At 48.8% G+C, this 25,033-nt stretch overlaps 1 protein-coding gene across 2 annotated transcripts in view; it reads left to right on the forward strand.

The window, feature by feature from the left end:
* Positions 1 to 20,777, forward strand: part of YPEL2 (yippee like 2) — a 34,616-nt gene extending 13,839 nt beyond the window's left edge. For both annotated transcript variants that reach the window (XM_065853113.2, XM_071817156.1), the window contains exons 3-5: positions 13,425 to 13,468; positions 14,252 to 14,360; positions 15,497 to 20,777. In XM_065853113.2, coding sequence (XP_065709185.1) covers positions 13,425 to 13,468; positions 14,252 to 14,360; positions 15,497 to 15,586 — 243 coding nt within the window. In that variant the 3' untranslated portion in view covers positions 15,587 to 20,777. The remainder of the gene's footprint in view (positions 1 to 13,424; positions 13,469 to 14,251; positions 14,361 to 15,496) is intronic.
* The last annotated feature ends 4,256 nt before the right edge of the window (positions 20,778 to 25,033 follow it).

Raw genomic sequence — 25,033 nt, forward strand, 5'->3', positions numbered from 1 at the left:
CTCTGGGTGTCCTTTCGGATTCTCTGTGCTGGGTGCTCAGACGTCTCCTCTCCCATCAGAGGCCACCTCCATCCTTCTTCGCTCAGTTGTTGCATGAGCCAGGTTGATCCGCACCTCCGTGGTGGTGTCTCCACACCGAACAATTGAATTTAAATATTCTGGTATGAATAATGCTGGTTGCGGACTGCTACAATTTTGGTTTTTGCAATTGTGAATAGGCCGGCTTCCTATTAGGACTCGCTCGTGAGTCATTCCGGGCCTGATGAGGGTTCCTCTTGTTCTGGTACAGTTTCAGTTGTTCCTAGCAGAGCTGTCCCTGGGGACCGCCAAGCCTCGGGCTCTTCACGAGGAGGAGTTTGTACAGTTCCTCAACAGAAAGGAGGTTTGAAATGCGAACGGCAGCAGCAACCTGGATGTGAAATATGCTGACCAGCTATGTGACTTTAGGCTCATGTGCTCGGTTGAGATATCTGTAAAATGGGGTAGTCACTCCCCTGCCTTTCTGTCAAGAGTTGTTACCAGCTGGATTCTGTGTTGGAGGAGGAGACTTGTTCTACTTATTGCTTTTACGGTGGATGAGAATTTGCACTCTGCTTTTTTCGTGTTTCGACGCGGCTGGTCCCCAGCCAGCGCTAACACAAGGCTGTGCGCGCCTGCTGCTTCCACCTCTGACGTTCCCTCCCCTCCTCGTTCCACGTCCACGATCGATCCTGTCCTGCGCGGTGCAGCCAGCTTTGCAGGTGAGCAGCTCCCAGCAGGGCAACGCCAGCGCTGCAGGCTGCTCGGAATTTGAGCTTCCAGCCGTCGAGGCATGAAGTAACTACCCAAGAATGCTGACTGCTAAAACGTGGACGCGGGAGGGAAGGTATGGAAGCACAATATGAGGCTGTGCGCATTGAATCATGGAAGTATTAACTACGGTGTGCTACGGTGCTTTTATCTGCTCCTTCTGGAAGTTCATTGTAGACCGCGATGTAAATTTGTAATAGCGTTTGGACCACATTGCTAGTGGGCAATGCAGCTTGGATGTAAAAGGTTTAGGTTTTGTTTTTCATAGTTCTAAACCCTGTAAGATACATTCTTTGTAGAACTGAAAAACTTTATAAAACAAGTAATTGTGCAATCGTAATTTGTACAACTGGCTGTTAAACTGAGAACAGAAGGGCAGTCCCTGCCTCAAGGGGTTTCCAATATGTGTAGGAACTTTCCCAGGCAAACTTAAATAGTCATCTTTTTATCTGTTTGAGTTAGGTTTTAAACGTCTCCCTGAGGCCTGCTGCAGTTCTTTCATCACAGCCTGGTGTTAGCATCTGAGACCCAGGCAGTGCAGTTGCCATGCTTGGTTTCCATGTGAAAATGTGGCAAATGGAAGGAAGAAACAAGCACCGTGAGGACTGGGAAGGGAGGGGAAGATTTTGTCAGACTGAAACGTATCCCATCTTGAACCTGACTATGACACTTTAATCAGAACAGCCCAAATGACACCATCTTTGGAAGAGTTCCCCAGAAAACAAGCTTTTATGTAACAGCAGGGTGTTGGTGGTTTGGCTTGATGAAGTTAATTCCTCCGTTCCTTTTGCCCCAAGTTGTGCAGAGACCACATAAGAGCCACGAGCTTTAGCTCCTTTGGATCCACACGGATCGCAGCACTGGCTCGTGCCGTTGGCTGGAACACGAGCTGGAGCTGAATCCCAGTATTGTTCTGTGTCAGTCAATACTTTATTTCCTCTTCATCTCCAAGTTTCCCCCTTAGCCCTTCAGCACCAGCGTTAACTTACTCTGACTTCAAAGTGTTTTGCCGGGACCACGTATCCAAAACCTCTTTGACAAATACGCCTTGGCAGGGCAGTTTTTGCTTTCTTTTCTACTTAAGGAAAACCTTGTGCATTAAAACGGGTGGAAGGTTTCTCAATAAGCTATTGCTATTTAAAGAAAATAATCGATGCAGAGGCTTTTAAGAAGATCTGAAGCTGTTACATGAAGCCGGTGACTAAAATGTTGCCTTATTGCTTGGCCTTTTATCTTCTGCAACTGACGGGAGAAAGTGGTTTGGTATGTCTGATTTGTAATAAGATCTAAATTGTGGGTTGGATCGTCTGGCCAAGAAAGGCCTTATAGACTTAGGAAATATAAGGTGATAAGATAGACTGGGTGGAGTAAGTAACTAGTTTCCTTTTATACATTCCTTTGGTGTCTGGGTTAGCATGAGTGGAGGTTCTTGTTCCCTTGTAGCGAAGCATCATTTAAAAATCTGTGCCAAATTTAGCACATTCTCTTGTTTCATTGCTTTTTCCAATGCCTAAGTGGACTGAGACTTGGGGAGCTCAGCCTTGCCCTGCAACAGATTCATCTGTGACCTCGAGTAAGTCCCTTCGTCTCTTTGTTCCTCCTTTCCCCACCCGTACAATTGAAATGCTGCTGGTTTGTCCAGTCTGCTTGGAAGATAAAGCTCTGGAGCAGGTACTGTCTGCTCTTATGAATTAGTACAGTGTGTCCTAATCCTCTTTGGCTTTACTGTAAAAACAAAAATACCATGCCAGGCGACTGTAGTTCAAAAGCATATTTCAATGCCTTCCAATTGCCAAAAAATAAGTGAAAGATACTTGTTACGTTTATCCTTCCCAGACACAGCATTCCCATGGCTTTTAGAATGTTTGAGAAACATCTATATTTGATAATCAGTGGTGGCAGAACTTCTCTAAGAAGGAGATGGAGGGGCTTTCCTTGAGAAATGGGCCTTCCGCATCATTTTCTAGTGGGGCCTGGGGGAGCAGCCGACAAAATAGACATTTACCAGTGTAAATGACATCTTAAAGTGGCAGATGTGATGCTGGTTTCTACCTACTCTGTGCTCTTCACGTTCTTTGTCAACCTTTTCTAAGTGAATTCATACGTACCTGGTGCGCAGTAAAAAAACAGAGGGAAGCAAGAGCAGAAAAATACAGGCCAAACACAGCTGTGGTGGTGTCTTTATTGCTGGCTTTTTTTTAGCTATGTGAACAGTAATTCAGCAGAAATGTCCCCGATTATGGAAATATGTAGGGAATGTCTTGTGGGCTCCTGCAGTTTCTTTTTTTCCATGAATTACTGTGATCCAACTGCTCAGCATTGTGCGGTGCTGTGTCCTCTGAAGTTAGCCTGAGGCTTGCTGAAGAGGTTTAATTTTCCTTTGATGTCTTCAAGGGACCCTTAGCGAACATGAAATCCTTCAACACAAAAGGCTGCAGCTCCTCCAGCATGGGGAATTTAGAAAAAAACACAACTTGTGTGTGCCCGAATTTCTCGATTGGGGTTGGATTGTTGCCTGGGGAGCACATAGAAGATCTTCGCAATGATCTCAGGTGGGAGTTGCAAGATTTGTAGGCAAATGTGGCTCCTGGTCATTGCGACCTCGTTGCTTCCCTGGCGAAGAGGCTGCTGGAGCCTGAGCTGCTTGGTACAACGGCCTCTCGCTGAGCTTCACAGCATCGAACTTTGCTCTGTGTTGCAACTGGGGGATCTTACAAGGATTTGGAGCTTCGGTGCTGGCTTTCAGGTAGATAAGTTGTGGATTAATTCAGCTGCGCTGAGGCATTTGGTGCAACGTGCATAGGTGAAGTAAGCAGCAATCGTTGGGCTTTCTGGTGTTTGCTTTTATGTGTCCTTTTGGTTTTTGGTTTCTTCTGAGTCCGTGGCCAAGGCAACGTGTGATGTTCTCAGTGCTTCGCTCTTCATGAACCAGCTGAAATGTTGATGTCAGTTCACCTTGAAGACATGGAGGCATTTGCTGGGTGGGGGGAACGTGCACTCAAGCCAAAATTATCCTAAAATGACAATGTGGTGGTTTCAAAACTTTAATCTAATGGAAAGGGGGATTTAGTAAGTGTCCAAGGCTGGTCAAATGAAAATAATGGTGTGTGGGGTGAGGTGAGTATTCCCTTTCCCTGGGTAAAGTTCTCTACTATTTTTCATTACACGGGGTTTCTTCTTGCTTAAAAAGTAGATCTTGAGTTTGAGTTTAAGTTCCCAGCTTCATGGGGATGAACTCTCAAGGCCAAGAGCAGCTATCACACCGTTCATCGTGATTGCAGCACGTCCTTCAGAAAAAGCATTTGGGCTTGATTTGGAGACTTCAAGAGGGAAAATTCAGTGCTCCCCTTGGTCGTTTTTTCCAGTGGTTAATCATCCCTACTGTTAAAAAAACTGGAGATTTGAGTTTAGGTTTGTCTGGCTTGTGCTTCCCATCATTGGCCATTATTTTCTTTCTTTTGCTACAGAAATAGATCCATAGTACCTACTGTTTCTTCCTATGAAAGGTTGTACACAGTAGCCAAGGTTACTCTTGATCACTCTTTTTGATAGGCTAACTAGATTCGGCTTTGTTATGGCGCATTGTCACTTTTTCCACTTCTATATCATTTTTATGGTTCTCTTCTACCTCTTTAGCATTTCAACATCTTTTTAGGAATGGGAACAGGGCTGGTCTCACTGTTCCAGGCTCAGACTCAGCGGTAACATCTTCACAGCATAAACATTTCATAATTGTATTAGTCCTACTGGCTCAGCACAGTGAGCCTCTGTGCATTTATTTGCTCTTAGCTCTTTATGCACCGGGTTTATCAGTTTTATGCACATTTCTCGAAGCTGTCCAGTAGCTTTTGGATCCTGCTTTTCAGCTCTTGTTCCTTAATGAATTGTCACTTCTAGATGCAATTAAGAGCAAGCTCTGAATAGTAAGTATTGCTAGAGTTCAAGCTGTAAGTGACAAACAGCAAAGCAGTTCTGTGATAAGTTGGGAGTTTTTTAGCTTCCCATTGTCGCTGCTGTGAACTTGCGTCAAGGTATCTTGTAGTTCTTGCCTTTAGAATTAAATGGGTGTTGAGAGGACTTCAGTTCTCAGTAGGACAATGTGTCAGCAAAGTTGTTGAATAGGAACCTTTTCTGTAGCATTTTGACCAGGAGAACTGAGCGTTGATGAGGTGAAGACGAACTCCTGCAATCAAACCCATCCCTGGGACCTTTGCTGGGCTGTGGATTGAGTGCTTCTCATCAGCTCTGAGCAGCCTGTTTGAGAGGGAATAAACAAATAAAAATGCCCTTTGCAGGAAAAAGTCAGGATATGAAATGCGAGCTGTGTGCTGAGGATTTGCAATAGCGATTCCATAGCGCGGCTACCTACGTTAGATCTTCCTGTCCTGTGTAATTGCATCCTCTGGGGCTCACCCTACAAGTTCCCAGGCTCCCTCCGTTCCTACTGTCCGTAATAGGATCTGAAACAGTCAGGATGTGGTTGTTTAATAGAAAAAGCCCAAGATAATTTGTACGTCCTTGTATAATTGTGTTTATACAGCAATTAATTGCTGTGTGATTTTAAAATACTTCATTCTGTTCCAAAAAAGAAGGAAAAAGGTCATAATTCAAAATGGTTTAGAATTCCCTGTCAAGGAGGAGGGATGGGGTAAATATGGATTTTTCTAATCCATCACTTTCTTTGTGGCAATAACTCTCATCTGCTGCTTCATCTGCCTTAGAATTGATGACCTGGGCATAAATAAAATATTGTTCCCATTTATTATCCAGGGAACTGCCAGGGACAATGGACAGTGAATCATCAGGGGTTTTGCTGCAAACCCTGAACAACTGAAGCACGGAGCTGATGGGATCTGAGCCTTCCTGGGTTCGTTGGGTGATTCAGTTGGCAGAGGAGATGCCAGCAGGCTCAGAGCCTTGCTGATGGGGTGAACTTCCCATGGACACGTGTGCTTTTAATCTGATTTATGGTGATGAGAACAAGCCCAGGAAAAACACAGATATGAGCTTCACAACTCTGAGACCTCTGGTTTAATATGCATTTTAGTCAGGGGCACATCCACAGTAACAAAATGAATTTCAGTACCAAACGCTTGTTTTATAGCGGACACGAACATTCAGAATTTAGGCAACAGATTGAAGAACGGGAGATAACTTTTGATGAGCCTTCTCAGCAATAAGGTGAATGTACAGCAGCTTCATCTCACTGCGGTGGATCTTACCCAGGGCCAGAGAGGAGCTGCTGCCCGGGACGGATCTGCTGCTGCTGAAAAGCACGTCTGCTCTCATTGTCAGCATTGCTGCTATTTTGAGCCCGAGCGGCTGTATTAATGGAAAACAGCGTTCCACTGATACATGGGCAGCCGCTATTATGCTGCTAATTCAATAACTTGTTGCATTAGCAGTTTCCATTTCCCATCCCAGTTCTGTTTTCTGTTTATCTCTAAAACCCATGCGGTAGCAATAATTAATGTGGAAAGAAAGGGCTTTAGCCTCCCCCCGCCACCCCTTTTTAAAATGGTTTGATTGTTGGATGCTCTGAGCCAAAATCAACCCGCAGGAAGACAGCAGCGCTCAAAAACAGGGGAAAGTTTTGAAGCACAACAGTGGCAGCAACCAGAGACCATCAGCATCGCAAGAGGAGACCTAAAATATTGAAGTTTTAATAAATTTGATATCATGTTTTTTTTAATTTGCTTTCAGTTGTTTGTCTCATTAGTGTTCACATTTTGAAATTTCACTTTGAAACACATTTTTTAAAATAAATAAAAGCGGAGTCCGGCAGCCCAGGGCTTTGCTGGGGAGACCGGATAGCCCAGGGCTCACCATGACATGATGAGATTTAACAGCATCGCATTTGACCCGAGTCTAAGTCTGGAGGGGAGCCCGCCAGGCACGTCAGAGGGAGAAGGGGACAGAGAAGGTTGTGGCTACATCTTGAATTTTGTCATGCGTTACAGAGCTTTGCTTCAGGCTCTGGCTTAGCAAAGTGGAAAACTTTGCTTTCCTGCACTTGAGGAAAAACAAAACCCTTGATTTTTAGGCAGTCTTTATTAGCTGCAAAACCTCCAAAGAGATCTCTCTTCTGCAACTGCAATGTAAAATTTCCCTTTGAAAGAAATCTCCCGCTCTCCCCTCGGGTGGTAATGGACAGTCGCGCTGACACATGAATTAATAACTGGGAATTCGCTCCGGGATCCTGACCCATTTAAATCACTTTGTGCAGCCTGTGTGCCCGGGAGCCGCGCGGCCCCGTCCCTGCCACCTTCGCCCGTGCTGACGTGCGTTCGGGATCCGCTCTGATGAACGGGACGGAGCGGCGTTCCACGGCCCGGTTCCCGTGGGCTCAGGTGTCTGTAGAATCCCCCTTGTTGTTCATCTTCCTGATAACACCGTGGAATATGCGCCAAACATCATCTTTTGGTTCAAGATGCGTTTTCCTCAGTGTTTTTGAGATTCTTATGAACAGTCCTGATTTTTTTTCTTAGTTTCAATTCCTAGAAATGTGGAAAGAAGATAGAATCTCTGTTTTAAAAAAATAAAACTGGTTTAATTTGTATGGATTTTGAGCCAAGCTGAGTATTTTGAGGCTCGGGAGCTGGGGGGCTGGCATGGGGCACTGCAACGCTTGCATTTCAGAGCACAGCACAGTCTGTGATGTGAAGGCTCTTGCAGGTTCAAGTAGATCTGAAAGTGGCTTCAGCTGCAACCTTCTTTCAGCTTTTTTGGAGTGTCTGCCCTTCAGTCCTGCTGCCTGTGACACTGGGGGGTCAAGGGCTTAGACCCAGCTTATGCGCACACAATAGGAATCAGTGTTTCCCCCAAAAGGAGGATGGAGCAGAAGCGTGAGGTTCTGCGGTCGCTGGTAATCATTACATTGACCTTTTCCTTGCCAGCGTCAGAGAATTTATTCCCCGGGAGGTGATGCCAGCAGGGTGACCGCGGGTGGTTTTGGGGGTGTGTGTCCAGACCTTTGCACTGTCTGGCCGTGGCGTCTCCCCACCCGTCCTGTGCGTAAAGGGCTGAGCTGGTTCCTGTTAGGACAGACAGCAACACCCTCGTCCCTGCTCCTGTCGGGCCTGGAGGGAACAAAGGGGTTGAACAAACGCTTCCCGTTGCCAGGAGGCAGAACTGAGATTTGTAGTAACATCTCCCATCAGAATAAAAAATAAATAAATGCGGCAACATCTTTCATCTTTGCAGTCTGTGCACCTTCCTTCTCACGTAACCTGAGACACAAACACGCTGTAAAACTGCTCAGATGTGGCTGTTTTTAGGATGAAACATGGCAGGCTTGTAGTTATTTGCTGTTATTCGCACAGCAATGTAAACTGCTGGGGAATAAGGCTGTGCTGAATTAATTGAATCACTGCAGAGATGCGTTTGGTCCACTAATTCCGTATCGACTTTGGGCTTTAAATAGCATTAGGGACCCATGTTAAAACCCAATTAAAACTCAGGAACGCAGTTTGAACAGGGTAAGGTCACATCCGTGCACGAGGTGGAATAATGTAACCGGTTCCCTTGACACGGGTCTGTATCGCGCATAATCGGAGCAAAATTGAATCTCGGTTTAATCTGATCATTGACTGTCGCTTCTGTGGGGAAGAACGAGGTGGAATTAATGAACCCTGAGGAGGTCTCTGTAGTCTGTGCGGATGCAGGGACCAAGTAATTGAACTCGTGCTCCCTTGGGAAATACTTGAACACAATGCAAGTAGAGGGTTGAAATGGCTCTTGTGCAGCCCCTGGAATCTGCAACAGGTATTTTCGTAGTTAAATTCACCCAACTTTGCACTGCGCCATGACTGATGAGTATCCTCCTCTTAGTATCACCGTGTACCTGGTGCTGTCACCAGGCGTAGCGGTTCCTCTGAACACATTGCAGGACTTATCTTTTTAATCAAATCATTGCTGACGTAATTAATCGGGTTTGTGAGGTGCTATTAAGGCAGAGCATCCTGTGCGATGTTGGGTTTTAGGTGAGATAGCAGCCGATAGGAGCTGGGATGGGGTGCTAGCGGGCGGAGGAGGAGCGTGAGGACAGCCCGTGTTTTGGAGCACATCTTTATAAGCAAACTCCACTTGGGTTGACCTAATGCGTTGGTCATACTTAAAGGTCTCTTCCTATTCAGGTTGTGCTAGAGATGCTTAAGGGTTGTATTAAACATTTAAAGGTTAAATCAGCAGCAAGAATAGATAAATCTTGCAGTCAGCGTTGTGCAAATGACAGTAGTAACTTAAAAGCAGAAGTTGTACGTGTAGGTGGGAAGTGATAACAGGGCTATCTCGGAGTAGATTGTTGGGTGATTTTTTCTGCATGGACTTTAGCGCCGCTTAAACCCAGGAGCTCATAACTGTTTCTGTACTCACTGAACAGCTCCGTCCCAGTGGGGACATCGCAAGTGCAGAAAATGTCCTTTTTTGAAGAGTCCAGATGGCTGTGGTCATTTGGCTTCGCCCGGGATGTGCCGGCGGCGTCGCTCTCCGGCGCTGGCTTTGGGCCCTCGATCCCGTTTGCATCCTTACAGCGAGAATTCTTGGTGGCTTTGGAGAGCGTAGCGCGGAGGGGCACACTCCGTTCCTCTTGTACCTCTTTGGAACCAGTTGCCTTTTCATTTTTGCTTTATTGGTTTGTTAAAAGGCTGCCAGCTGGATATAGGTAAGCGGGGGTTTTCTCTGCTGCAGTCTGCAGAGAACAAGCATCAGTACGGAGCCATTTAGTCCTGGCAACTGCTTCCTGTTATTCCAGATGATTCCAGCCAGCTCTTTTTGTGTTGAGCCTATTGTCAAACGCCGCCACAAAGACTTGGGGTATTAATCCTCTCATCTGTTCTGCATGCGGAACTGCTGAGTGGGCTGTGCGGTGAATGAGACGCTGTAGGTACGAGGGAGAAGGGGTAGGGAGTGGGGGCGTGTTTGGAGCACATTCAGAATTCGTGCCTTTCCCTGGCTGTACTGAATAAATGTAAAAATTTCCTTCTGTGTCTCCACCAGTAATGGGAATGTGCAAGTGTCTGATGGGGTGGGAAGGCAGGTGGAACAGGGTGGAGCGATGGAGGGGATGAGCCCTTCTCTGCCTATGTCTTGTGCTATTTGTCTACAAAAGAACGCTCTGAAGGAGTTGTGCATCTCGCTCGGAGCAAACAGAACGGCACATTCAGCACTTCACACTGACGCCAGAATATAACAAATGGGCTGAAGCGAACTGACAGCTGCCAAGGTCGCGGGTGTGCTGTGTATAAGGATTCAGCTCTGAGTCTCAGCTGAGCCCATCTCCAGCGAGCAGAGGAGGCGCTGGCGCTTCCCGGTCGCTGGCTGCGTGTCCCGCGTCCTGCTGCGGCAGATCTGGTTTCCCAGCGTCCGTGGAACCCAGCGCCCTGTCCCGCTGACCGTCTGCACTGTGCTGCTTTGCCAGCAAATTCAGTTTGAGAACTTCCTACTCCGAACAACTCGTGTCTGCCCCATACGGTGATTATTATGTGTGATTGTCCTTTAAACTGGATTCATGATAATGCTACAAGGAGAAAAAGAATTATTTCCTTCAAACCCACCCGCCCCCCACCAAGTCTTTGTAACAATAATGATTTCACAGGTGTAATGTGGAATCATCACAGCTGAGGGGGCCATAATGAGTGTCTGTAGATTGGGTGATAGGAACTTCTAAAACCAGAGCAGCTGCCAAAGGCATCTTAACGTGGAGCTTCTGCTGTAGCGAGAGGCAGCTTGGCAGGCGAGGATCGCGGCCCAGCGCCTGATCCAGCCTGGTGGTTTCCCACCTCAGGCCCTGTGGCTTTTACCTGTGCAGCACCCAGGAGCGGGGAGGGTTTTTGAATGTGAGTGCTCAGGAGGAATAAGCTGTTGTGCGTGTGTTTCGTTAGAGGGTTTGGGAGGGAGGGAGAGGTTTGTCACTGGCATGTACAGATGTGTTTCCAGCCAGACATTGAGCGTTCGCAGCGCAGAGAAAAATATGTGCTTGGGCTTTCAGTGGGAAACAACAACAAAAAGTCCTTTCCATTTCTTTCAGCTGGGAAGTGATGCCAGGAGCTGTTGTTTCAGAGAATAAGAAGCCTGGGTTTATGAGCATACGTGTAAGATACGCCTTTGAATGCGTATCGTGAAAATCTACGCTGAGAAAATGTATAGCATACAAAGTAGGTGACTGCCACTGTTCAGTGAAAACCAAGCGTGTCATGGAAATATCTTTGTGTGTTTCTTTAAAAAAGGAGCATCTGTTTGTATATAAATATATTTGTTCCTTCTGATTTCATAGTGCCCAGAACAGCATGTGCCAGTTTTTCTGGAGTCTCAGAAGAGAAGGAACATCTCCAGAAAATGCTGAGGTTATAACACCCAGATAAACCCTGCCTGTGCTACCTTTGTGGCGATACAGGCGGGTTAGCCTCACAGGGACCAAATGCACTGGTGAACTGGGGATGCTTGCCAGGCTTCTCTTGCTTCTTCTTCTAAGATCTGCCAAATCATTAGCTGGCTGGAGGGTGAATTAAGACAGGCAGCAGCCCTGAAAGCCAAGCAGTGGTATGTTGAAAAGTTCTGCTCAGGCAGGGGATAATTAATGTGATTTTATAGGTTTTTTTTTTGGTGGTGACCACCCTTAGATAGCCTGAAGTGCTGGCAGGACGGGCACCTCTCAAAGGATGCTGCTGTCCCCTGGGAGCGGGCTGGAATGTGTCCTGTGAGCCCCGAACACAAAGCTGATGGCTTTGGTTTTGCTGTTTATTAAAGACAGGCCTTTGTACAGCGGTAATGGAAAATCCTATTTCTGTACCAATAAAAACTTTGCTCCCATGGTTGTTGTTATTGGCAAACTTAGTCACTTTGGTGTTTATGGAAAAGTATTTACAGGGCAGGACTGGGTGGTGAGCAAGCTTCATCTGCTTTCATTTTGCTTTGATGGCGCACATGTTGGTGGGGGAACCTTCTCTTTCATCCCTCCACCCCATCCCCTGTCTGTCCTCCGGGCCGCTGTCCCTCTGCACCTGGACAGCCCGTGTCCCTGCAGTTTGCTGCAGCAAGGTAGAGCCTGGCCTGGCTCTGGCTTAGCCTCTTTTTCTGGCCTGGGGGGGCTCAGCTTTGTGTGGGTTCCTGCTTTACCGCCCGGGACACTGGAACAATGCAGCGTGTGTTTCGTAGCGCTCGGGCTACGCCGAGTTGGCGTGTGGGGTATCAGCCAGCTGACAGCAACAATAATAAAGAACTTGAGTGCCGCAGAAGGATTAAAAGAAGCTTCTCTAATAAATGCAATTACACAAACATGCTAGAGCCATGTGTCCTATTTAATTCCTACCCAAGAAAAGAGGCATTCCTCAGGGCATTGCTTTTGTCTGAGTGAAAGAGATATCCCAGTGCCTCGGGCGTGCTCTCTGAATCCAGAGTGGCTCTTCTGTGCCTTGGGTGGCAATGGATGTTGGGCTTTGGATTCCTCTGAAGAGCAGCTATTGCTGCAGAACCGAGTGGGTTCCTGGCCAGGCCAGCCAGACCTCACAGGCAGAGTTGTGTTTGCCCACAGAGGTGCCTCTGCTCCACGGAAAGGGGCCGATTGCCAATGTTCTTGCAATTGGGGATCTTCCAGCGGGCCCTGGCCTCAACTGGTGATGATCCGCTGTGGTTTTGCTGCTGCGACGTTCTCCCTTGTCCGTGTTCATCTCTGTCCGGTTGTATCTCATCCCTTATCGCTGTCTACAACTGCCTGAAAGGAGGTTGGAGCACGGAGGGGGTTGGTCTCTTCTCCCAAGTAGCAAGTGATACGACAAGAGGAAATGGCCTCAAGTTGTGCCAGATTGGATATTAGGAAAAAATTCTTCATGGAAAGTGTTGTCAGGCATTGGAACAGGCTGCCCAGGGCAGTGGTGGAGTCACCATCCCTGGAGGGGTTTAAAAGACCTTTAGACAAGGTTCTTAGGGACATGGTTTAGTGCTAGAGTTAGGTTTTGGTTGGACCAGATGACCCTGAGGGTCTCTTCCAACCAAAATGATTCCTTGTTTAGATGGAGTCCTGAAGATGTCCCTGGCGTCAGTGGGGATATGAAGGCTTGCCGACAGCTCAGCAAGGTTGAAGTCTTGTAAAATCACTAGGGTAGAGGTTGTATTTGTGTGCACAGCGCCTTGCACAAATAGGTCCGATCTCTCCGTTCGGTTCAGCATCCATCTGTGCGGTCGTCCGAAGGGGAATTCACATGCAGTGATGTTTAAAAACTGCAGCAGCGCGACGGGAGGCCTCTGTGAGATTGCAGTCAACGTTGGACAGCAAGGCCATAAACAGAACCGAAAGGGTAAAAATAGACATTGCTGGGATACGAGAGGGAAAACAGCTTCACTCTTGAAAAGCACGTTGGGCTTGTCCAGCACCGGCAGTGCTGGTGATCCAGGTGAGTTCCCGGTGGGCGGCCGGTGCCATTCGTGGCATGGGTGCTGGACCAGACTCTGCTCTTCGGGGCTCATCCCCTGACATTGCGCTCCCTGCTCTTTCCATCTCAGAGGCTGTAATGATGTGCGTTTCTCAGGCCGTGGCCAACGCTTTCTATAATTGCCATTAATGCAGTTGTGGAGGGCAGGTCCTGGTTTAGCCTTTTTCCATCAACCAGCCAACTGAATTTTGTTTTCTTGCCTTTCAGTCCTTTCAAGGAAGCCAAGGACGAGCATACCTCTTCAACTCAGTGTGAGTATAACTTCGGACGTGTCGTCTCTGCGTCTCATAGGATAAAATTAACAAAGCCCTCATGAAGAAGCAAACAGAAGGCTAATCTTCTTTTAGGAAACCTCTGCCTGAGACTGGGGAGCTTGCTGAAAATGTTTGGAAAATGAGGCAGGAAGCAGCACTGATTCATATTTGATTTTATGTTGAGGTTTCAGATAAGCAGCTTAGGAAAAGGTGGGTTTTTTGATTGAGAAATAAGAGCTAACAGATGAGTCATCCTCTTCTCAGAGCATGGAGTTGGACCAAAGAGTCAAAGTTTCGTAAATGTGGAGAATGAATAATATCTATATACACATTTATTTTTTAGAGCTAGCATAAAAATTGAGTGTCATTTTCCCAATAACTGAGGACAGTTTTGCCGAGATCACTGCTGGGATGTCTTTCAGAAGAACTGCTGATTTCAGTTACATTTTTCAAGTTTCTATTTGGGACAGTAAAAGTACCATTTTATCCATTTCAAAATGAAATTCTTTCTCAACTGCGTAATCGGTGCGATTTACCAGAAGGTTATTCATCTTCTGTCCAAAGCTTTATAGAATTTTGAGTCGCATAAAAATTCTATTTCACCTTTTCATTGTGTTCTGGAGCTGCAAGAGACCTTTGTTTCAGGCCCAGCTGTGGTTCTCAGCACGCTGAACCTCTCGCTTGTGTTTTAAATACTGCAATAAAATCACTGTCAGCTTCATTGCAGCGTCTTGATGTGGAAAAACACACTAATAGGGAGCATCTCTCCTTTCTCCCCAGAGTTAATGTGGGTTGTGGCCCTGCAGAGGAGCGGGTGTTATTAACAGGATTACATGCGGTTGCAGATATTTACTGTGAAAACTGCAAAACCACACTGGGTTGGAAATATGTGAGTATCAGTATAATTTGCTTTTCCTGTGGACATCTTTGCTCCAGCCCTTTCGGAAGGTGTGTGCATGGTTAACGGGGTCTCGTGGAAAGACCATTAACTGGGAACCGGCGGTGCGGGTTCTGGTCTCTGTAGCCACGTCATTTTTCCTTCCTGCATTTCCATTTTCCCTCCTGTATTGTGTTTGTTGCATCCATTAAGAGCAGGAGCTTTGTAGCCGATTTTTTTACTAAGAATATATACACTGCAGGCCTGGTTTTGGTTGGGCGTCCCTTAGCGGTACTTAACACGAGGATAACTTCAGTCAGTCTTAGCGGTTCATATTGTCTTTTTTCCCAGCCAGTATCAGAATAACAGAACGATCCATATATTGTTAATCTGTGTCCTTCCCACTGGAAATGCTCTTGAACACGAGTTTTGTCTGTTTGCTGTCTGTTGCTCTTTGTAAATTCAATTGCCTTCAAATAAAGGCTTACGCTACATCCCAATTTCTGCTTCAGGAGGCACGCAGTGTACTTGTTTGTCAAAACATTTTGGCCAGTGTCTGTACAAAACATATATTGTATCTGTGGCCTCTGGACAGAAATATTCTTTAATAAATCAGTTGGAAGGCTATAAAAAGTAAAGCATCAAAAATTGATGTGGTAGGAGTTCATGCAGAAACACAGCATGGATCTCCCAAATGGAGAAGGACACTGAGTACAGAAATTGAGGTTATTGTGAGGCAAAATACAAAATTTCGTAAACACAGCAGTGAGCCCAAGCCTCCGTGGTGACAGAACTACATTCTCTAAGAGGCATTTGGTGCGCGCAGGTAACGCACACCTGAGCAGAACCCAACTGTGCAGGCTCAGGACCCAGAGTCCCACCTGCTCAGGGATCCCATGGATTTCCTCGCTTAGTTCCGCAGGTTGAAGCACCGCGTGTTTCCACAGCTGCGAGCACACATCTGTCTGTAAAGACGGCTGGAAACAGGATTTCAGACTATTCCAACATCAATTTTCCTGAAAGCCGAGAGGGGAACCTGCAGTTTGACTGTAGACAAGACTTCCTGCATTCCTGGATCTGATTTGTAACAGCGACTTTACCGTCAGATACCATCTTGATCTCATTCTTTCTCCCTTTTTTTATTTTAGGAACACGCTTTTGAAAGCAGCCAGAAGTATAAAGAAGGCAAATACATCATTGAACTAGCTCACATGATCAAGGATAATGGCTGGGATTGAACAGAAAGAGCCCAGCCCTACCAGCGTGTAAGAGAATGCCATCCAACCGAACATTATATCCAAGAGTGAGAGAGTGACTGAACGCTTGGTTCCATGCATTTAGAGGCTCTGCAATTTGGGAGCATCTTCACACCCTTCTCCATCTTTATTGGTGACCGGCCTCTAAATTTCTGTCTCTCTGTCTCTTTGCTTTGTATCTGTTTGTGAGTTGACCCTGGCTGCTTCTCTCTGTGTTCTGGCGTTGGCTAAGAGAATGCACCGAACGCCCGACAGCCATTCCATGTTGACGAATGTTGAAGTACAAACTGAAGTTGGCTCTGTGGTGGCGTTTGATCAGAAGGTCTCGGTGCGGGAGGAAGACCTGAGGTTTGGGCAGGAGAAGGTGATAGGGGGTGGGGAGCGGGCCCCAAGGGGAGTCATCAGAAGTTGAAATTCTTCTCCTTTAAGTCCTGGTTAACCAAGGCTTGAAACTATCTACTTGTCTAAATGGACAGAAAAATACCTCACGGCTGCGTTCTCTCCGAATCGTAAAACCGCTGCTCCATCGCTGGAGCTTCAGTCTAAGCCGGCTGAGCACGAGTCACAACCGGTTCCCCCCGCAAGCCGATCGCGGTTGTGTGTTTCGTTTGCCATTTGTGAACTTGTTGTTTGGTGGGGGAGGACCCGAAGGCTGGGGGGGTTCCCCGGCTCTCCTTCTCCTCGCCGTTTCAGGGTCGGTAGGTAGGCCGAACATCCCAACAGAACACAGCTGTGGGGAGCATCCTCACCGCTGCAGAAACCAAATCCTGACTGCTGAGCCCCTCAGAGAGGAGGAGAAAACTGCTTAGGGCACGAGGGGTTGGAGCTGCAGCTTAGAAGAGACGACAGGGGGGAAATAAAGGCACGTGCTAGGCGAGAAAGAGGAAATCACATAGAGAAGGATGGCGACAAACTTAATCACGCAGGGTGCCCCTTGATTTCCTGGCCTCCGCTGAGCATCCTTGGGGGTCTTTTACCAACCCCTCGCAAAGTGCATGTAGGAAAACGCTGTTACAGAATCTTTGTCTTAAATCCCAGGCCCCAGCCATCAGCTCCACCTTGGAGCTGAGGGAAATGGTGCGAGAGTGGGGAGCGGAGGAGCCCGGCACTTGTAGCAGTGTTGCACAGGTGGATATTTCAAGCCATGAGGTATCCTCCCCAAAACCTTCCCCCTTTTTTCCCCGCTCCCAGGAGCCTGTTGCAGGCACAGGGGGACGGGAAAGAAAAGCAACTGAACATCTCCCCCCTACCCCTGAAATTGTCCGTGCCCTGGAGTTTAAAGGGGAGGAGGGGTAGGTGTGGGTGTCAACTGCAAGGAACAAGTCCTTCCCATTTTAATGTTTTCATTTTAATTAACGTGGACCTTCCCAAGGTGGTTGGTGGGGAAGGGACCCGGTATGTGAGAGGGGAGCTGTGGTAGGCGTCAGTGACAATGCAAAGTTTGCTCTGCAACGGTCCAGCCAGTATCTGGTGCATAACTCCAAGACTATTTAACCGAATTAGTTTTTTATCTCTCTGAGTGAGTTTTCTTTTTGTTCGTGGAATTCTTTCAAGTAGGTTAATCCACTGGGGGAAATCTATCTTAATCCAGAAGGAAAGAGTATTGCGGGGGGGTTTGTAACTCCTTATGAAACCAACGCTGTTGTCACCCCCACCCCACTGTGCTCTCAGTGGGCTGTGGGGATCGGGACAGAGCTGGCGGTGAGAAAGTCATTTCAAATTAAATAAGGGGATGTGAGCAGAGACGCTGCGTATGGATCAGGGTGGACTTTACCCGTTGGGTCCTTGTGCTGAAACCCAGACTTGATGGCCCATCTCAGCAAAGGCTGTTTTTTCTCTTGAAGCGATCACCCGCTTTCCCTTCAGTGAAAGAAATCTAATAGAAATCAAAATTCTGCATTACACACCACCTTGTTGACTTTGGCACTGCCCTGGTCCCATTTTCCTGCTTTTGGTTGCTGATCGACAGCGATTTATGGGGTTTTACCTAGCGGGAAATCATCTGTGTTCTTTGGAGAGCTCTTCAGTCTCCCCAGGCCCGAAGCCTTAGGGGGGTCTATTTGGAGCTGGGAGAAGCGAAAGATCACCCCAAATCGTTCCTGTTTGAGGGTGAGAAAAGGAGCAGACATGGGCTCATGGTTTTATGTTGGTATTTAGAGTCATCACCCATTAAAAAGCTATTAAATGGTAGGCCTGTCTAGAGGAGTGCTCTGAGAAACAAGAACCCTTACTGCAGAGCGCTACCAGGTGTAAAGGTTTTTATCCGTGTATTTGGGACAAGAAAGGATGATGATACATCAGATCAGGCTGGTTTTAGCTGTTCACAGGGGTTACGCTTTTAATGGCAACCAGTCTAAGCCTGAATACAGCGAGATCTTAATCTGGTTTTAATTGGTGTTGTCCCATCAGCATCCACAGATTCACGCTTGCTGAGAATCTCACCTCAAGCCCCGATACAATAAAAAACGTGCCTGTGAGCATCCCCAACACCCAGAGAATTATCCGTAGAGTGACTTTAATGCACTGTCCAGGGAGATAAAGAAAAATGGGCTGGTGAGGCTCATTGGCGTTTGTCCTCTGCTGCGTGTCCATTAAATACAAAGGGCTCCTTATTCCGCTGCTAACTCATCTGTCACTCGCTGCATCGGGACACGCGGCAGCCTGGGGAGCCGGTGGCCCCGCGGGTGATGGGATCTGTATGTTGTGTATGTTGTGCCACCACAGCCGGATCGATGGCTCCTACAGTGATTCATTCAGAGCAGAACCAAAGAACCCCGCTCCCCGCGTCCCTGTGCTGCTTTCCCCGGTGACCCCCTTGAGAAAACACCAACCGCAGCGAGTTTTGCTGCTTTAATTTTTCAATGTGGCATTTAATCTGGCGAGCTGCGTTATCCTGGAGTTTACATCACCCCCATCTCCCCCAAAGCTCAGGCTTGACTAAGTCTTTCAATTGTTTTTTGCTCTGGTGGATTAGCTGGTGTGAAATCCCGATCCCTGTAATAAATATTCAGATGATAATATATACAAAGCGTGAAAAAAAATTATCTTGTGAAATATACTTTTGTAAATACTATTTAATTTTTTTTTTTAAATAATATATTTGGTGCTGTTTTCTCAGAGCCCCTCCCCGAGAGCACGTTTGTGTTGTTTATAAATGATCCTGTTTCCTTCTGTATTTGTTCGAAAATATGTTTAAAGGGAAACAAAATCATCGTATGCCTTGTCCTCTTAAGTTGATCCGGTTTTGCTCTGGATGTGGCAGGAGGGGGAATCGCCCCGGCTTCCAGCCCACAGAACTGGTGTCTGGGGCGGGCGGTCCCGGGTTGGGGACAGCAGTGGTGCCAGGTTGGGGACAGGAGCGGTCCTGGGTTGGGGACAGCAGTGGTGCCAGGTTGGGGACAGCAGTGGTCCCGGATTGGGGACAGCAGCAGTGCCGGGTTGGGGACAGCAGCGGTGGCAGGTTGGGGACAGCAGCGGTCCTGGGTTGGGGACAGCAGCGGTGCTGGGTTGGGGACAGCATTGGTGGCAGGTTGGGGACAGCAGCGGTCCCGGGCTGGGGACAGCATTGGTGGCAGGTTGGGGACAGCAGTGGTCCCAGATTGGGGACAGCAGCAGTGCCAGGTTGGGGACAGCAGTGGTCCCAGGTTGGGGACAGCATTGGTGGCAGGTTGGGGACAGCAGCCTGTGGTCCCCACGTGTGGGACACGAGGTGGCTCCGGACGCTTGGGGAGGGCACCAGGGGCTGGAATTACATGCGAAACACCTTTATTTAGCACCCGAGGTCCCGTGTGAGATCCCCCGACGAGTCCCCCCCAAACCAGTGGGTTCCATCTGGGCTCAGCTTCCCTGGGGAGATCTGGTGTGGGGGGTCCAGGCCTGAGATGTTGTCCTGCACCAGAACTGGCTGGAGTGAGGTAGAGGTTGAGGTTCAGAAGACAGGATTGAGCACAAGCTGCAGCCTCCGAGTCCCTGGGAGGCAGCGGGGATGGAGGATGGAGGTTTCTATCTGGTCGTTGTTTTTAAAACATAAGTCTTTGGACATGGATCCTGGTTTTCTTTGGGGTTTTTTGTTGTTTGGTTGTGTTTTGGTTTGGTTTTATTTCCTTTTTATTTTTAAACCAGGCTGCTCCATAACAGATCAGAGTACAAGTTTACCTCTGGGGCAGTCAAGTTCATTTGTTCCCTGTTTTCCTTTCTGTCTTTAACCTCCCCTTTTCCCCCCTTCTTCGTTTTTAATTCATTGACTCTCGTTCATCCCAAAGTTGGACCAACAGCACAAACCACTGGACCGCGTTTTGCCGAGCAAGGAGCCGTTTTCAGTGTTGAAGAACTGTTGCATGCTCTTTAATTCTCCGTTTTTGGTGCACGCGATTTAAAGCCGTACAGAAAAACAAAACCTCCGAGTGAAATCTCTTGTTCTTGTGATGAGTTTTCTCTGTATGCCTTTGTGTGTTCGTCATGCATTTCACTGCACTGCCGCGTGGCGGGGGGAGCATCGCGTTTCCATGGGAACCCGTGCTTGGGTGATGAGGTGACACCCAAAGTGACACCGTGAGCGGGGTGACAGAAGCGGAGTTCGGCTCGGTGGGAAGGAGCCTCTTCTCCTCTTCTCCCAGGTGAGACGCCTCGCAAGTTAAATGCTCGGAAACAATGACGCTAGGCAGAGATTTTGCAGAATCCTGTTTAAAAAGAGTAAGCAGAAGAGGGGAAACAAAACCATCTTGAATTCAGATAAAAAACCAACATATTTAAGCGCAAGCAGAATGGCATTGTGTAAGGTACAACCACAAATAAGCTATTCTCGTAGTTACGAACTCTATGTATCCTTTGTTTCGTTTTTCGTAAGGAAATGGGAATGCTTTCCCCACTGACAAAACGGAAGGACGATATTTCCAATACCAGCCTGTCTATTGATGCTCTTGTGTTTACAAACTGTGTATACTTTTATTTCTTTGATCTTGTTTTAATTTTATTTTTCTTTTTTTTGGCATATTCTTTCAGGTTGTTTGCTTCGGTAATAAATGCAATCGTTTGTTTTGAAAGAATTGGTTTTCACCTTTTCATGTGTTTGTACATTGTAAATAGTTCTTCAGTATTAGAGGGAGGCGTATTGTTTGTCATATTTACAATATGTGTTGGTGCTCATTTGAGAAAATAAAATTTTCAAGTACTACAGGTGTTTCTGTTTGCATCTCTTACGCTCCGTGCAAATTGGAGGCGGCAAAATTTGGTTGAGAAATGTTACATTTGCCTTGAGAACAGCCACGTTATCCTTTTTTCCATAGTCACGGGCAAGAATCTCATCGGGCAGAGCAAACAGCACGAAGTGGAGGATTTAGTACAACAGGAAACCCCAAATGGGCCAAGAGACCGTGCTGAGCCACCCGACACCATCGTCCCCTAAACCAGAGCAGCGAGGGAAGCACATTGGTGAGGAATTACCTGATTTTAAGGTATTTTCCAAGCAGTGACAACAGCAAGAAACCCATTAAATAAAATCCCATCGTTGTCATGAAATCATTTCCCTGTGGATGAAGGGTTTGTCAGCACCGTTACGTAGCAGTGCCCACATGGGTAGAATGAGGCCAGAGATTCCCAGAGGTCAGAAAACCCCCGGGGTTTGCAGGGTTTGCGTGTTGGTGGAACTCGGTGTGTAGCTCTGTGTGTTGCAAAGTCGCGTGGTGACTGTAGGAGGTACCTGTATGCAGTTAAACCGCGGTGTTGCTCGAGCCGTCTGGCTGTTCGCAAGTCAATCGTCTGTTTCGGAAGTTCCACAAACGGGATTTTCCCGGGTTCCATCCACACTGGTCCTGAAGCAAAGAAAATCAGAGCGTGGGCAGCGGATCCTGCGCTTCGCGGTGGTTGTGGGTGAGCTATGTGACCCTCCCCAACCCACCCCGCGCCCTGTCCCCGTGCCCCGCCGGTCACCGTGCCGCCTGAGTGCCCTTAATTCCCCACGTGTCTGAAAAAGCACCTTAACCCTCTTTGGAGAGGATGTGATGGTGGCGGCTGCTAAAGAGCTCAGGCCGGACCCAGAAAAGCTGCACCTGAGAGGCCGGAGATGAGGAGGAGCCGGGGGTTTGTGGGAGGCAGGTGAGGAAGACGCGACCGTGAACGTGCCCGTAGTGTGGGCAAACAGGTTCAGCCCATGGGACACTCGATGGAATTAATTGCTTGCCCAACAGGCTCAAGGTGTAATTTGACTTCTTGGTTTCGCCAAAACCTTAATTTGCCGTCGTGCTGGGTGTGTGCTGGGGAGGCTGCTGCGGCACCCGTGAGAGACGGGAGGATGGGACCGGGCGCTGCCTCCACCCTGCGCGGCAGGAAGGTCTCGGGGGTGATGGCATCTCCGAAAAATGCGAGGCCGGTCCTCCCAGCGGTGCCTGGAGAGGAGCACGGGCTGGCGCGGGCGGCTCCCGGGGCTGTGACCCCGCCGGGCTGGTTCCTGCAAACCCGCGGCGCCGCTGAACACGAGCAGCAGCTGCCCAGTCGCTCAGAGAGCCCGAAGGTTTTAACCCCGTTTCCATGCTGTGGTGTCAAGACAAGCAATCCCTCCGTTACGAGGGCAGCTGCCCAAGCGCCCGCGTCCCTATAGGGAAGTTTTCCTTGCAGGAAAAAGGCGTTGTGCTCAGTATTTCCCATCCCGAGCATCCGAGTGAGAGCAGGGGGGACCACTCAGGGGTTTCTCTTGGCAACAGTCCCAGGAAGAGCCTCTGACCCCATGTCAGCCCTTGGGCTCTGTTAGGATGGAAGTGGAGAAGAGCCAGAACCAGGACGTGGCCTCGGGCTGCGCCTACACCGAAAGTGTGGAGGAAACTCCTCGGTGGGGACAGAGTGGGGAACACGGGGTGTCCCCGCTGCCGGGGTGAGGGGAGTCGCAGGGAACAGCTGCTATATTTGCAATATGGGGCAGCTCTCTCACTGGCTTCCATTAGGTGTATTATTAAACTGCAATTAGAGCGCGAGCAAGCCAAAGCGATCTATTAATATCCCGGTGCAGATAAGCTGACTCAGACAGCAGCAGACGTGGGCTCTGGCGAGCGGCTGCGGCTTCGCTGCTGCAAACTTGGCCCACAGATCCGCAGGGGTGGAAGGAGGGAGGGCTGGAGGGAGGAAGGGGTGGAGGGAGGGAGGGATGGATGGAGGGAGGGATGGATGGAGGGATGGAGGGATGGATGGAGGGAGGGATGGAGGGAGGGATGGATGGATGGAGGGAGGGATGGAGGGAGGGATGGAGGGAGGGATGGATGGATGGAGGGATGGATGGATGGAGGGAGGGATGGAGGGAGGGATGGAGGGAGGGATGGATGGATGGAGGGATGGATGGATGGAGGGAGGGATGGAGGGAGGGATGGAGGGAGGGATGGAGGGAGGGATGGATGGATGGAGGGATGGATGGATGGATGGAGGGATGGATGGAGGGATGGATGGAGGGAGGGATGGAGGGATGGAGGGAGGGATGGAGGGAGGGATGGATGGATGGATGGATGTAGGGAGGGATGGAGGGAGGGATGGAGGGAGGGAAGGATGGATGGATGGAGGGAGGGATGGATGGAGGGATGGATGGATGGATGGATGCCGGTGCATGAAACCCCCTTCTCGTTCCCCCAGAGGTGCCACCACACAAGGTGACGGTGCCGCGGGAGCCACCGCGACCTTTACCCGCGGCCAGAGGACGGGCTATAAAAATCAACAGAACGCAGCACGGGGCAGCTCCCAGGGCTCCTCTCAGATCCGACCAGTCACAATGAGGTTTTTTTTCAAAAGATGATCACAAAGCTATAAATACAGCAGCACCGGTGGCCTTTAATCCGGGTTCCAGAGAAATTTGACACCGCTTTGCTCCTCGGCCCTTTTTTGGGGGACAGGGGAGCTGGGGATGGCTGCTGCTGGTCACTTCTCCATTGGTTCATTCCTTTTCCTTTCTCGCTCAGGGTTCAGCCCCACAGACACCCCCTGTTCACCCCACGCTGCCTCTCCCACGGGGACAGCAGCTCCGATCCGAGCTGGGGATTTTCTTGCTGACAGGCAGATTTACAGTAGCGCTTTCAGGCTGCCAAACACACGGTTATTTTTACCCGGCTCCAGCCCGGTGTATAAATAGTGTCAAGGCTGTTCCCCATTGCTGGCCGGTCTGGCTGAGCAACATCCCTGGGATGTGGGGTGAAGGAGATGTCATCCCAAGGGTGGGCACGGAGCTGCCCCTTAGCCGAGCCATGCCGGGGGTGGCCACATCAACTCAACATTAAATCTGTGCAGGAGACACATCTATCAGTCAGGTCACCCCAAGTTTGTCAGGGGGATCATCCCCACAAGGGCAGGTACTGGGGGGCTTGGGGAAGCAGGACGGTGGGGACGGGGGTGACAGACATCGCCGACTCGCCTTCTATGAAAAAGAAATAGAGATTTTCCAGTCTGCCCTGTGATTTATGGCTCGGGATGGAGCAGCCAGGTCCCGGCAGGGGCTGCCCTGCAGAGGACATTTCTGCAGACGTTTTGTTCTCCACGTATGGAAACTTCTGATGAGGTGAAGTAAAACGCTGGGGGAAAAAGAAATAAAATACTTTAGCGGGAGGCCGCCCTTGGCTCGTGGAAACGTGCCCCTCGGTAAAGGGTTTCTGTGCGAGCCTTTGGATGCTTTACAGAAATAACAGAAAGCTATAGGAGTGCGCTTTTATGTAGCTCTGCTTCCTTGTGAAACCCAGACGGGTGTTTTCTTTTCCACTTGGACAAGGATTTTCCCATAATTGTGCTATTTTTATGAAGGTTTCAGGACAGAAATCAAGGGCCTCTCCTAGCGCAGTGTCGGAGGAGCTGAGACGTTGGAGGATTCAGCCTCTGACGCAGGTTCTTTGCCAAGTCACTTCGCTAGCAGACGTCTCATCCTGTCCAAACGGGGGCTTTGCTCCATCCTTAACCTCCCAGGGATGGTTTTTTTTGGAGTTTCCTGCCCAGAAGCGAAGTGCCCGCGGTGCAGATGCTGCACAGACCCAGGTGTCCATGGGGAAAGCGCTGGAGCCTTCATGGTGCAAAACTCGCGCTCAGAGGGCACAAAACAAACACCTCATCAAGTCCATGTGAATTTCCAACCGCCAGCCAAGGGGCCTTTATCTCCCAGCTTGCAGCTCATCAGCACCCAGATGGCTGCTGATGAGATAAAGCCAGCACAGGGTAATGAAGCACCAGCAGCTGATGGTGGAGATAGCGCTAGTGAGGGATCAGGTGTCCCCATCACAAAGACCTTCCCCTGACCTGGTTTTACTGATTTCTGGAGAAACCATGACACACTTCTGCTGGGAGGGAGATTTATCTTGAGTTTGGTGTTGCTGAGATCCTGGCTTAGCAGCTCAAGCTCATCTCCCAAGGCTGGGTTTTGTAGAAGGTCAGTGCTGCTGCACAGGGACCAAGGGAAGGAGCTGGGGGGAGCAG

This window comes from Patagioenas fasciata, chromosome 19, assembly GCF_037038585.1.
Source record: "Patagioenas fasciata isolate bPatFas1 chromosome 19, bPatFas1.hap1, whole genome shotgun sequence".
NCBI classification, from domain to species: Eukaryota; Metazoa; Chordata; class Aves; order Columbiformes; family Columbidae; genus Patagioenas; species Patagioenas fasciata.